The sequence below is a fragment of the Lolium rigidum genome, chromosome 4 (genome assembly GCF_022539505.1).
Source record: "Lolium rigidum isolate FL_2022 chromosome 4, APGP_CSIRO_Lrig_0.1, whole genome shotgun sequence".
Lineage (NCBI taxonomy): Eukaryota > Viridiplantae > Streptophyta > Magnoliopsida > Poales > Poaceae > Lolium > Lolium rigidum.
Window position 1 is genome coordinate 140,026,507 of NC_061511.1, and position 12,773 is coordinate 140,039,279.

General features: G+C 46.2%; 1 protein-coding gene across 3 annotated transcripts; it reads left to right on the top strand.

The window, feature by feature from the left end:
* The first annotated feature begins 1,284 nt into the window (after positions 1-1,284).
* Positions 1,285-4,071, top strand: LOC124708470 (protein NEOXANTHIN-DEFICIENT 1). Of its 3 annotated transcripts, none has more exons than XM_047240154.1 (9): positions 1,285-1,370; positions 1,475-1,622; positions 1,709-1,755; positions 2,263-2,317; positions 2,419-2,457; positions 2,541-2,712; positions 3,090-3,162; positions 3,377-3,433; positions 3,660-4,071. In XM_047240154.1, the coding sequence occupies exons 1-9, from the start codon at positions 1,312-1,314 to the stop codon at positions 3,898-3,900; spliced, it is 891 nt and encodes a 296-aa protein (XP_047096110.1). In that variant the 5' UTR covers positions 1,285-1,311; the 3' UTR covers positions 3,901-4,071. The 3 variants fall into 3 exon arrangements, with proteins under 3 accessions (XP_047096110.1, XP_047096111.1, XP_047096112.1); XM_047240155.1 differs by having other exon boundaries at positions 3,099-3,162; XM_047240156.1 differs by having other exon boundaries at positions 3,102-3,162.
* The last annotated feature ends 8,702 nt before the right edge of the window (positions 4,072-12,773 follow it).

The window sequence follows — 12,773 nt, forward strand, 5'->3', positions numbered from 1 at the left end:
CAACATAAGTTCAACATCATAGACAAGCCCATATCTAGTGCATAGTTGCACCAGATATATAGGTTCTCAACAAAAACAACAACAGTTCTTGTCGGCACGAGAGGATCTAGCTTCGTGGTCGTGCTTGGTCCTGCGAAAGGGCCATCCCTTGCCCATGGAGCCGGTGTCGTTGTTGCCCGAGGGAGAAAGGCATGGACATGCGCGCTGACCGCGCTATGTCCACTCCGACGCATTTGCGACCCAAATTGGAGCCAAGAATTATAATTTGAGAACAACTTGACTACAGTACTTTATTGTACTTCCTCCGCCTCGAAATAATTTGTTCAACTTCATCTAGATACGGAAGTATATATACCCATTTTAGTTATAGATATATTTGTTTCTATATAAGTTGAGTAAGTTATTTTGGGATAGAGGGAGTAATTCATTTGGGTTGTTATTATTTTTGGTTGAAATCTCTATATAGTATTCTGCTGTTAGCATCACCATGCTTTTGGAGTGTTAGTATTCCTCTGTAGGTATGTTTCTATGTAGGAACTTTGCCCTCTGCATCGTCTGTTCATGTGTTAACATCACCTTTACATCCTAATCAGCCGGATTTTCTTTGTTGATCTGGTTCTGCCACACATGCCGCTAATGCGTTTTTTTTCTCGAGATGAATACTCAGTTACTATCTGCAGTTGACACTCTGAAGTCTGAAAAATTACTACACTGATAAATTCTTGGCATCCACAGACAAATCAAGTTTCTTGTGGATTCCTCCCCCCAGGATCCCAAGTAGCAGTGGACGTACTGGCCGGCCGGCGGCCGGTGCATCTCCCTAGCCGGTGACACGCACCTGCGCACGTGACCCAGTTTACCATTCCAACCAGCCACACGCTCTTGTCCCTTTCCCCATGTCACCTTCTCAAGAGTCTCACTCGAGCCACATAAACCGCAGCAGCAAACTGCTGCCAGCCACACATACAACACAGTTCCGGTATCATCAGGCTCAGTCAGTTTGATCGATGGGGCCCTCTCGTGGATCGATCACATCCATGGTGAATCGATGACATCACCGTCGTCCCCGCAGCCTCTAAACTAGCGCCTCCTGTACACTGGATAAGGCTTGTAAAACACCTTGCAGCGAGCATCCCACCAGTCAGTCAGGCAGTCCATCATCATCATCGCTCGTGGCGAGCTTCCTCCCTGCTTCCTTGTTCCCATAGAAAACCCGAGCTGCTGGCTTGCTGCGCTGATCCCCCCTACCCAAGCTCTAATTGGACCAGTGACTCCAGTGCTCGGCTTCAGCTTGCATAGCTCGCAACATCCATGGAGGACAAGCCTGCTGCAGGGTACCGGCACGGGCCGCCATGGGTGTTCAAGGGCAGGTAAGTGCGCCTCCCCTCCATTTCTCTTCCCCGTTCTCTCGATGGAGCGGTGTCCAGCAGCAGGGTGCGAACGATCGATTGATTCTTTGTTTCTGTAAAAACAGCGCATTGTACCAGCTGCATTTGGTGAAGGCAGCGACGGCGCGCGCCTTCGTGCCCAAGGACCTCCGCCTGGTGGAGGCCTTCGGCTACACGCTCGGCGGCATGTTCCTCGCGCGCTACCACGACAGCCCCGCCGGCCAGTTCGACGAGGTCGTCCCGTCCCGCCCCGTCCCATCTCCCTCCCTCACCCGTCTCTCCGTTTCTTTTCTGACGAGCTCATGTATTCTGCTCTGCAGCTGGTGGTGATCGCCGGCATTGTGTGGAACCCGCCGACTTCTTGCGCGTGAGTTCATCCTGCTAATTATCTTACGCATACTTTGGTCACTTCCATGTCCACTAGTGATTGCACTTTTGCCTCCATGCTTGCGGTTGGGGGATGCGAGTTGAATCAACTATTAGCACAACTTGCATTAGAAAAGAAAAAGAAGAAGCTGAAACCAGTGTATCTTTTTTTTTTTACGACTGAAAGTCTGAAACCCGTGTATCTGATCAAGTAAAGAACGCCTACTTGCTCAGTCCATTGTACTTGAGCACACAGGCTTTCGCAATCCCCACTCTTTAGTAATCACCATCCATTAACTATCTGATCCAGTCGCTGTGCTTGCTCCCTGTGGCTTGGACAACCCTGTTGCTTATCTGGAATCCATTTCGATAAAAAACCTGTGCCAAATGACAACTTGCTTAATTGGCGATGATATGATACTCTCTTCAGTTTTTTTTTTCACCAAAAGCGCTTAGAGTTATTCACTGTGCTACTGGTTTTGGTCTCTGAACCTGTTTCGTTTAACAGTTGGGCTGCCAGGGTGCTCGTAAACAGTGCGGAAGCCTGCCGGCATGGACGCAAGGTGCCACTAGATCTCATCCACAATTTTTTATTGCTGTTTGAGGGCAATTCCTCATTGCTACAGTTCTCCTCTCCTAATCGATGCCACTCTCATTACTGTAGGAAGTGGGGCTGCCAAGCCATGTCGCAAAGTTCTCACAGGTACTTGATAGGTGCCATTTTATCTTTAGGTTTAACAAACGTTTTACGAGATTTGTGACATGAACTTTGCTCTCATGTGATAGACTGAAGCTTCTGAACTCAGAAACAAACCGTTGGCAAAACCAAACGGCTTTCTGAGCCTTCTTGGAATGGGTTCAACTTTCTCCAAGAAAGAGAGTTGCCGTGGGTTCGAGATCTCGGAGACCACGGGCTCATCTACGAGGCACTTGTGCAACATCAGCCTGCCGGCTACCGGTAATTTAAAACTCTCATGTTCTAAGATCTGGTTACATGCCTTGTCCTTGTAACTTGTCTGAATTATCAGTTTACATTCTGAACTTCAAAATAGCTGCTGGCGGCGCATCTTAAATTTTATATCGAGTTGGTAAATTACCTTTGGACTTTGGAGCTAAAACAACAAGCAATATTAGTTATCCTAGTTCGTACTCCAGTTCTCTGAAATGTGTTTATCTTCATCACTGGTGACTTATGAATGTCGAATACACAAGGACATCCGACACGTCTTCAGAATGGCGACTGCTTAACCCTACTATTTTCTCTCGAAAATGGAACTTCTAGTATTTCAACTTTTTTTAGAATTCAGTTCCTTGTTGCACTTCCTAATTTTGTAGGAATCGCAGCAGGGTCACATAAAGACAACAAGTGGATAGGTCCAGCAATCAGGATGTCACTTCCGAGCTTCAGGTTCGTTTAAACTAAAGTGGAGAGCCTTCATGTCTCCCCACTAAAAGTGAACTGCTAAAGTCCTAATGTCCTTGGGAAGCAAAACGAAATTGGATGCTTAAGCAGTCATGTGTTATTTTATTTACAAATCTGTAATATCTTTCTCAAAATCTACTCCATTGTTCTTCCATGGCTTGAAAACCTGAACATTACCTGCTTGTATTGTGAATTGCAGTGGGCAGACAGAGGACCATCCCGATCTTCTCAAGTACTCTTGCAAAGTAGAGTGCAGGTGATTACATACCTAAACTCTAAATATCCTATGAAATTCATATCTTAGTCTGTTAGTTTCTATTAAACTCCTTTCGCCTACCATGCCAAAAATATGAACTTTTCACTACCTATGTCACTGTCTTGCTATTAGGGCTGTATTGAGAAATTATCATCTGAAAACATGCCATCTGTATCATGCACATGTGAGTGTAATAACCTTTCTAATCAGATCTTCTTCTTCGCAGGGTGCGCCCGGTAAGTCCTGCCAAGATCTGGAACCCTAGAACTGCAGAACCCCAGGAGTGCTCTGATGGCAAGAACGGCAGCGTTGTAGCTGAATCGGATGCGCAAAGACAAAGTGTTCTGGTTTTGTTGTCTAGGCCTATCTTGGCTCTGGAGTTCAGCTCCCTGCTGATGCGCGTTGATGCTCCAAAAACTGTTCCTCCACATTCCAAGAAGAAGGAAGTCAGATACTCTAGCACCTGAATCTGATGCCAGCTGGGAGTTTTTGGCCCGATTTTCATACACACTAGACATGATTACCGCCGCTTGTTCTTTCATTTGTTTATAGGTTTTCAAGAAAACCATTGTTAGGTTTTAAACCTACTTGATGAATTCAAAGTTGCATATAGTTTGGTTTCGATGGAAACCAGGTAACACAACATTGGCAGTTCCATATATGCACAATTTGACCCAGAAAAAGGGGTTAGAGCGAATTGAAACAATGGGAACTGGCATAAAATCCTTGATATTTTGAACGCTTTGCCGGAAAAGATGGATACGGTTAAAAAAGAATGAAAATGACTGAAGAATAGTGTGAAATAACCAGAAATTAGATCAACAGATTAGATGGTCTTAATAAAAATTCAGAATGAACAGAGTCACTGATGCATAGGCTGCAGAGCACACTAGTACAAATTCACCAACACCCATCCCTAACAACTCACGTGTTAAGTGTTAATAACTTTAACCAGAATCACAGCTAAGCTACTCCTTAAATGTTAACTCTAACTTAAATCACGGCTAAACTCCAGTTTTGCGAAGTACACTCATGGCAATGCAAACAAGGTGCAGATCAGTGGTGAAAGAAGGAGAGAAAGCTGTCGATGTCATCGAAACCGGCAGTGTCAGGAAGACCCATGGTGATGCAAGGAAGATCCGGCTCCATGGCAATGCGAGGAAGGTCAGGCTCCATGAGCCCCAGGGGGACCGGAGACATGGGACCGCAGTCGACGTCCATCTCCTCACTGGTGTCATCAGCAGGTGGTGGCGGTGTCCATGGCTCCATCCTCACCGACCTGCTGATCGGGATCGCGGTGATCGGCTCCTGGTTCGCGGTGGCGGTGACCAGTGGTGGTGGTGGTTGCACAGGCGAGCCGGCCGAGACGGCGTCGGCATGGCTCGACGAGGATCCTGCCTCGTTGTACCCGAGCAACTGGAGGTCCGGCACCGTGCTGGCACTGTCCTCGTCGTTGTACACGACCAGCGCTGTGGGGCTGATGCTCTCCTCGTCGTAGGCGACCAGCGCGAGGTCTGCGCTCGCAGTGTCGTCGGACGACGTGCTGCCGGTGCGGCGGTGCCTGAGGCGGCGGCTCCTTGCCGCGCGGGGGAACCGTTTCTTGAGCGTGCTGTTCCAGTAGTTCTTGATGGCGAGGTCCGTCCTCCCGGGGAGCTTCGCGGCGATGACGGACCAGCTGTTCGATCAAATGCCAGTTGCAGCAGGTCAGTGAATCAGTGATGCAACAAAACTCAACTACTTAATCAAGCAATTTGTTGATGCATTTGTAGGTGGTAGATTTTAAGCACATTTGATGTGATCACCAACCAATTGATGTTTAGCATTGATTTAGAACTAGGCATGGGGGTTCATGTCAGGGTCACTCACCAGCTTCCCTTCTTGGCGTACATCTCATAGATGACCCTGTCCTCGGCCGGTGTGAAGTTTCCATGCTTCAGCCCAGGACGAAGGTAGTTCAGCCATCTCGATCGGCAACTCCGGCCGCAGCGCTTAAGCCCTGAGATCCATTAAGAAACTTCTCAGAAATGATCTTCAGATACAGTGGTGGACGGTGATGATTTGCGTATGCAATGCTTTGCGACGATCACGTCAAATTTTGAGCTATTTATTTTTGTGGACTACACTAATGTTTTTTTACAGAGGAATCGGCCGCACAACAACACTAAGGACTCACTCTATCTGTCTGAACTCCTGGCAGAAACATGGCTATTACAAGAATTCAGAATCAATTAGAATATTTCCAATTTATTTTCCAAGGCTTGACGAAATTAATACCGAGAAGGCTAGGGGAAAAAAGGTAAGTATGCAACTTCTGTAACTAAGATAATAAGATGAGACTTGGACAAATCTCTGAAGTCAAGTCATTGCACATGCCTTCACTAATGCAGTAAAAACAGTGCAACATTTTTTTTTTCCGGGAAACAGTGGTACATGCCTAGTATACTTCTGTTATATGCTAATAACACCAATAAGAACAGCAGAGATCATTTGCAAGCCAAAGAACGAACAATATTACATTTCAGTAATCCGTTTTTGTTCATTTATTTTGTGAAATAAAACCAAGGAGAAGTGATCAAGAGCTCAAATAGATGTGTATGCATGGCGAGATGTGGAAAAGGAAATCCAAACCTAAAGTATTTGATAATCCCTGCCAGCTACGGCCAATGCCATGCTTCTCAATGTGATTTTTGATGAGATTGTCCTCTTCCTTCGACCACTTCCCCTTCTTCAAGCCCCCTTTCATTGGACAGAGTTTTCTTGTCTCCAACAAGGGCTCAAGAATTCAAATGAGAGGCATGAGGACTTAACTTGTATAAATACTACAGTAGTCATGTACGATGAAATACCTAATGTGTGATGGGATGGCTAGATTTTCTATTTTACCACGTGGTAATGCCTCCACCCATTCTTGTTTTATTGTCTTGTCTCTTATGCTAAAACCAACTATTCCATATACTCAGATAGAAGAGAAAAGATAAGGGAACTGTAAAAGTGAGGGGAATTTGAAAATGATTCCTCCAAATGATAAGACTGTTGAGGTAAAAAGTTTATGGCATTAGCTCTTACGTGTGGAGAAAAAGTGTCCATTTTGCTCCTGTGATCCCTTCATTCTTTGTTTTGTCTTCGGCCAGGTCAGGGTGGGTACTTATGGTGTGAGGTTTATTAAATATCTTTTCTAGACTAGGTTGGTTAAATACTTGCAATGTTTAAATTGTCATTATTATTGTGTTTAAATTGTAAAGGCTATCACATTCTGATATTTATCCTCTATGGAAAATTTACATACCTAGGCAGATGTTGCACTTGAGAAATCTTGTGGGCTTGAAAAGATGCAGAGGTGCTCAAACTGAATTGAAGCATCCAAATTTTGCCACTTTGGTATGTCTTATGGGTTCGAAAAGATGCAAAGATGCTCAAACTGAAGCAAAGCATCCAAAAAAATTCCACTTTTGGTGACAAATCTTAAATTTGTAGCTTTATCATAGTAACTCGGCCAGAAGTGTACATATGCTCTGAAATTTGAAATGATGTAAAGTTTCATCGCATTGAAGAACAAAAAAGATGGACAAGGTCCTGTACGAGCACCACAAGACAAGAGAGATAAAAACAGTTGATGAATCCAGCATAAACAGAAGTTCATATCCTCTCTTTTTATTCAGACTCCAAAACCGAAATCCATTGGACATTTGTCATCAGAAGCCCATGCTAATCCACCATTGAATTGATTGACACCAGCACAGTAAAATGGATATTGAGATCTGTTGCTTGTGTTCTGCCACGTCATCGGCAATCATGCCCAAGTTGTACTTGCACGTCACCGCATGTCCGCATCCGTTCGGTACCTTTTTCTCTTTTTTTGCTAGTAGTAAATAACCTGGTTTATGCGCCGGTGGATTTGTAATATTAATTGAATCCACTGTATTTCATATCTGTCCGCTTATTTTGAAATCGTTGTGGCTGACTTGGATGCCCAACTTGAACCATATATTTAATATATATAATATAAATTATATGTTACATAAATTGTATCGTTGCACTCAGAGGCGGAGAGGGGAGGCGACGTTGAGGCGGAACGGGCGAGTCGCCGGCGGCATGACGGGTGCAACGGCGGCCTCTGTTCCGGCGGCGGTCGTGCGGGCCCGATCTAGGCTCCGTGGGCCGTCACATCCGCGCGCGACCGCTGCCCAGTTGTTGTGCTGCGCCGTCGTGGGTTGATGCGGGGCTCCATGCGGCGACAAGATGTGGTGGTTCCGGCCGGTCATCTCGAGCCTAGCCTGCCGTGTGCGTGGAGAGGGAGCTCGTCGGACTTTGGTCCGCTGTGGCTCCCGGATGCTGGAGCAACGACACCGGGCGATGGCGGCTGATCTCTTTGGTGAGGCCATCTAGTTTCCATGGTAGGCTATGGGGCGGCCCGATGTGTTGTGGTTCTGGCCCAGGCGCTCAGTCCTGCAGGTGGTGGGCTGAGGTGGTTCAGTTGGTCCTTCTTCCTGTGGTGGTTGCGGTGCAACGCCGGGCTAACGCCTTACTCCCGTCTTCCAGCAGGGGCAGACGGCGGCGGCGCTTGTGGCGCCGCTACCTTCTTGAAGGCGTCGTTGAGTTTGTTGCATGCTTCTCCATTTGGGAAGAACTCCAGGCGAAACCTCGTATGCGGGTGTTTCGGGTGGAGACTTGTGAGGCAACGACAATGGTGATGACCAAGGTTTGGTGGTGTCAAGACCGTGTTAGTCAGCTCCGTTCCGGCGTGTCCGAATGTGTTCGTGATGTTCTCCTCTCGCTGTGAAGTCGAAGCCGCCTTTGGACGGTGTACAATGACCTTTGAGGGGCGGTCTAGTGAAGATCTTATTTGGCGCGCGGGTCTTGCGAAGCTCCTCTCCAGAACTCGTCTTCGGAATCGGAGCTACCGACCTCTTATCGAGGAGCCTGTTTGGCATAGACCAACTTGACCTTCGTGGTTGTGTAGCTTTTGTGGGTAGACAGGGTGGCTAGGTGTGCCCCTCATGGGTGGTTGTGGGTTTGAGCTTGGCCCTGTTGTTGGTTTTCGTCCAGTTTTTTTCTAAAAACCGGACACCTTCTGCTTAATTAATAGATGAGGCAAAGATTTTTCCTCCATTTAAAAAAATGTTTTCAACTGTATAATTTTTTTGACTAATGAATTACTTTATTAATTAATTTATTCTAGATAAAGTAGGCTTAAATTTCGAGGGGCTTATAATTCCTAAGCAGAACGTGAGCACAGACGCAAGTGAACACGTTATTTTCTTGCAGCAAAGAAACCTTTGACAATGATGATGGAGTGTAGAGTGTTTGTAGGCAATGGAAACTGGCATGCGAGCAAATTAACACAATATGGCAGTGTGTCTGCACATTGGGGTGACTTTGTGAAGTGGCTGGACTGTTAACAAGTTTTATTAGAGTAGTAAAATACACCGGAGATACATTAACTTGATGGCAATGTTCGGTTTAATACATCGACTTGGTAACAGTTCAGTTTAGCCTCAGTTGTATATAGTATCACTTAAACAATTTTTATAAACTGAACTGGCACGCTGGGATAGTTTCGTTAAAAGATTATGTAGTGTCCTTTACCAAAATGTCTCCTGCCTTTTGTCCGACAAGCGTGTGGTCCACGAGATGCTGCCGGCACCGAGACGAGCAAAATGCAGTGAAGCCAGACAAGTTGACAACAGTATTTTAATTTTCAATTCAAGAGGGATAAGGAGCAAGGAGTTTCTAAAAGCAGCAGCATGCAGCTGGTGTGTAGTGTAGCTACTAGATAGCTAGAGAGTTCCGGTGACTTGTCGTGCCTGACTTTAATTAAGCTGATCTATCCACAATTATAGGCCCTAATTATCAATCGTCAATAGTACGTCCTATTGGTACCTTACAGTAAGAGTCCACGGCCGTCCTCATACACTGTATTCTAGATTTCTAGGTTCATCAGCTTGGTGGATCCCACCACGAAGAAAATGGCTAGACTTGTCTCTGAAAATAGATATAATGGACATACTATTACCATGATTTTTTTAAAATAGGAGGTGGTATTATATTAAAGTAACACGAGACGGGTACAATATGCATACAGGCCCCTAACAGTACTCGCCCTAAAGAACCTAGTATTTGAGGATAAGGCCTGTAACTTTACAAAGAACACCCCGGAACAAAATATAAAAAAGCAATCAGGTCCTGGAGCAGCGCCGTCGCCGCTCGCCGGCATCCTCGAAGCGTCCCGCCAAGGAATGGAGAGAAGGAGCTCGAACTCTTCCGTCCGGCGAGAACCCACCCCCACTGGCAACCTCCTCGCCGCCGGGAACGAATCACTTGGCTGCAAGTAGGCGTCGAGCACCAGTAGGGACAGGGAGATGCCTCCGTCTTGGAGGCAGAGAACCAGCCGTCGCGTCGGCTGCATATCACAGCGGCTATGGTGCCAGCTGCGTGTTTGCGCTTGTAGAGAAACCACCGGAGATAGTTGATGTAGATACGGCACCGCCTCCCGTGCGTAGTAGCAGTGCCTCCGCTGTCCTCTCTCTCGCCTCCACGGCCGACCAAGAGGAGCAGCAGGAGCGCTCTGCCGCTGCACCAGAAGCAGCGCAGATAAGGCCATCCTTCAGAAATCAACGAAGATCTGGCGCGGCTGTGCTCCTCCTCGCCTCCATGGCCGGCCAGGAGCTCGATCACGCCGTCGGTCGCTAGCAGGGGCACTTTTCCCCCCTCGCCGCTGAGGACGTCCAGGGAAAAACGCCTCCCGCCGCAGTCGATCTGCAGAAGGTGGTTTCTTTATTGGGCTGAGCGACAGTCGTCCTCTCCACTCCCACCTCCGACCACCGGAGAAACAGAGAGAGAAGGAAGAACCCTAGATCGGACGAGATCCAGGCGGGCTGATCTCCTCCACCGCTCGCACTACTGGGCATCAAGTCCCGTACTGGCATAAAGCCACTACTCCTAGCTAGTCTATGTACTCCGGCGACTCCCTTCCACCCATCTCGACCGGCGGCGCCGGCGAGATTGGTTTTGGTTCGGCCCGGTCTCTTTGAGGAGGCACTCAGCTACTGTAGCAGAGCGAGAGAGGGGAGAGGGGGAAATGAGCCGCCCTACTATTACCATGATGGGGTTGGATTTAGTTTGGCAACTGAGACACTAACTGTAGAAAATAGAGCTCTTCCATTTGCATTGATATGTTTACTTGCGGGATATATATATATATACAAGACTTAGGCAGCAAAGAAGTCTAATGACTTGATACATAAAGAGGTTGAGTATCGTAGTCTAATATATATATACCTCTATTATTGAACTTCTAACATTTCTCTCAATTCTACCGGTAGTGAAGCGGACGACTCATTTAACGTCACGCGTTTTCGTCGTCTTTTCCAGCTTGGACTGAATTTAAAGCCTCGTGCTTTTGTCGTCTTCTCTACATGTCACCATCTACGCGCAGTCACTACAGTAGTGTTGTGAACGCAAGATAAAAGTGCATGAATCCCCATGTGTGGTTTTGCTAATTAATAATAATCTATATAAACTAATATTTGCATTGAATTATATTTATAGGATTTGTCTATGGGCAATGCTTCAATCATATGTTGGTTTCAAGGAAGAAGATCAAGTGATAAGTATATCTTCAAGAAGATGACGGAGCGAGATCTCATGAGCATCTTCAAGACATCAACAATATGAAGAAAAAGAAATGGTGTGAATTGAAAAAAAAATACATGAAGATGGAGCTTGTCATCCAAATGGTGATCATGTATACATGAAGATATGCCGAAGAAGAAGCTTTTCTATGGTGGATTATGGGAGAGCAATCTGCAAGAGCTCATCAAGCAAGCATAATCAAGAAAGGTGTTCCATCTTGAAGCGGTCAAGATCTTCATCATGTAGCTCAAGTGGAAAGCTAGAGGTTAAGGTTTGTTCTTGATAGGGTTTCTTTCTTACCGGTCTTGTGACGTAGTTGGGGACCGACTTATAGAGTAGTTGGTTGTACTATCAAGAGGGCTCTCGAATGGGTAACTTGAGCGTATCATTCAGAGAGATCTCAAACCCTTGCATGCTTTCCATCATGTTTCTTGGTTGTTCTTAGTTCTTATCCATGTGATGTTTTCGAGCTTCTGTTCATTCTCATGACAAGCTCTATCTCATTGAAAACAGATTTTGTATGAAAAATTTGTCGCGTTTTTGAGCTCGGAGTTTTTCCCGGTTCTTCGTGTTAAGAGGTTTTACCTATAAATTCATGAAATACTATATTCCGCTTGTTCTTAATATTTACACTTTAATTTTGGGGTAGCTTTTGTCTTCTTATTTTCAAAAAAATTGGTTTCATCCAAATCGGAGTTTCCTATCTCAAGATATTGAGTTTCTGGTTTCTACGGTTTCTACAATTTTGCTCTAGCCGGTAGTACCGCAGTCTCCACGGAGGTGGTACTAACTCTGCCCATCCATCCAGTACCTAGGCGCTAGAACCGTCGTTGTGGTACTATCGTTTCTCCTCCAAGAGAGGTAGTACTGCCCGCGGTAACGCTCGAGCTCTATCCCAGGGGTCGAGTTGGTTTGTACCCAGACCGGTACTTGGCCCAGAAGTACAGCTGAGATACGTTCTACGTTGCTCGCGGTATTAGCGGCCATGGTACCGCTCAGTGGTCTCGCACGGTTGCGGAAGTAACGGGGTTAGTACCACTCAAGTACCGCCCGGGATACAAAACTCACATAACAGGCCGCGGTACCTCGACCGGTACTTGTACCGGTAGTACCACTCAGCGAGTCGCACGCATCGACGAGGACTAACGGTAACACCCGGAGCGGTACTACCGCTCACTCTGGCGGTGGTACCGGTTATGCGTGAATCATCACATAACTGCCAGATTTTGTGGGGACCTATTTAAGGCCCGGAACGGTACTACCGCTCACTTTGGCGGTAATACCCATGTGATGTAGCTCTTTGTTATTCTCTATCCTCCATTGTTGACCTTGAAGAGCTTTCTCTATCTCTTGATTCCTCCCATAATTATTGAAAAAATGAGGGAAAAGAGAGTGAAGATCTAGATCTAATACTCCACCAATCGAAATCTTCTCTTAGTGAGGCGAACCTACTAGATCTAGATCTTGGAGCCTTTTATGGATTTCCTCCCTTGTTCTTCATCCCTTATTTCCCTATAAGCTTTTGTAGATTTTGTGAAATTTGGGACTGAAGGATTTGAGCACCTGTATTCTTGCCATTGCATAAGGTGCATCAGTTTGAGTTTTCTATGAATATTCAGTAAAGTGAGAGTTCGTGGGCGATTTCTCTTGGGTGCTTGCACCCAAAGCTTGTACGTACCTCTTGGGTTCTTGGAACCCTGGATGGCTT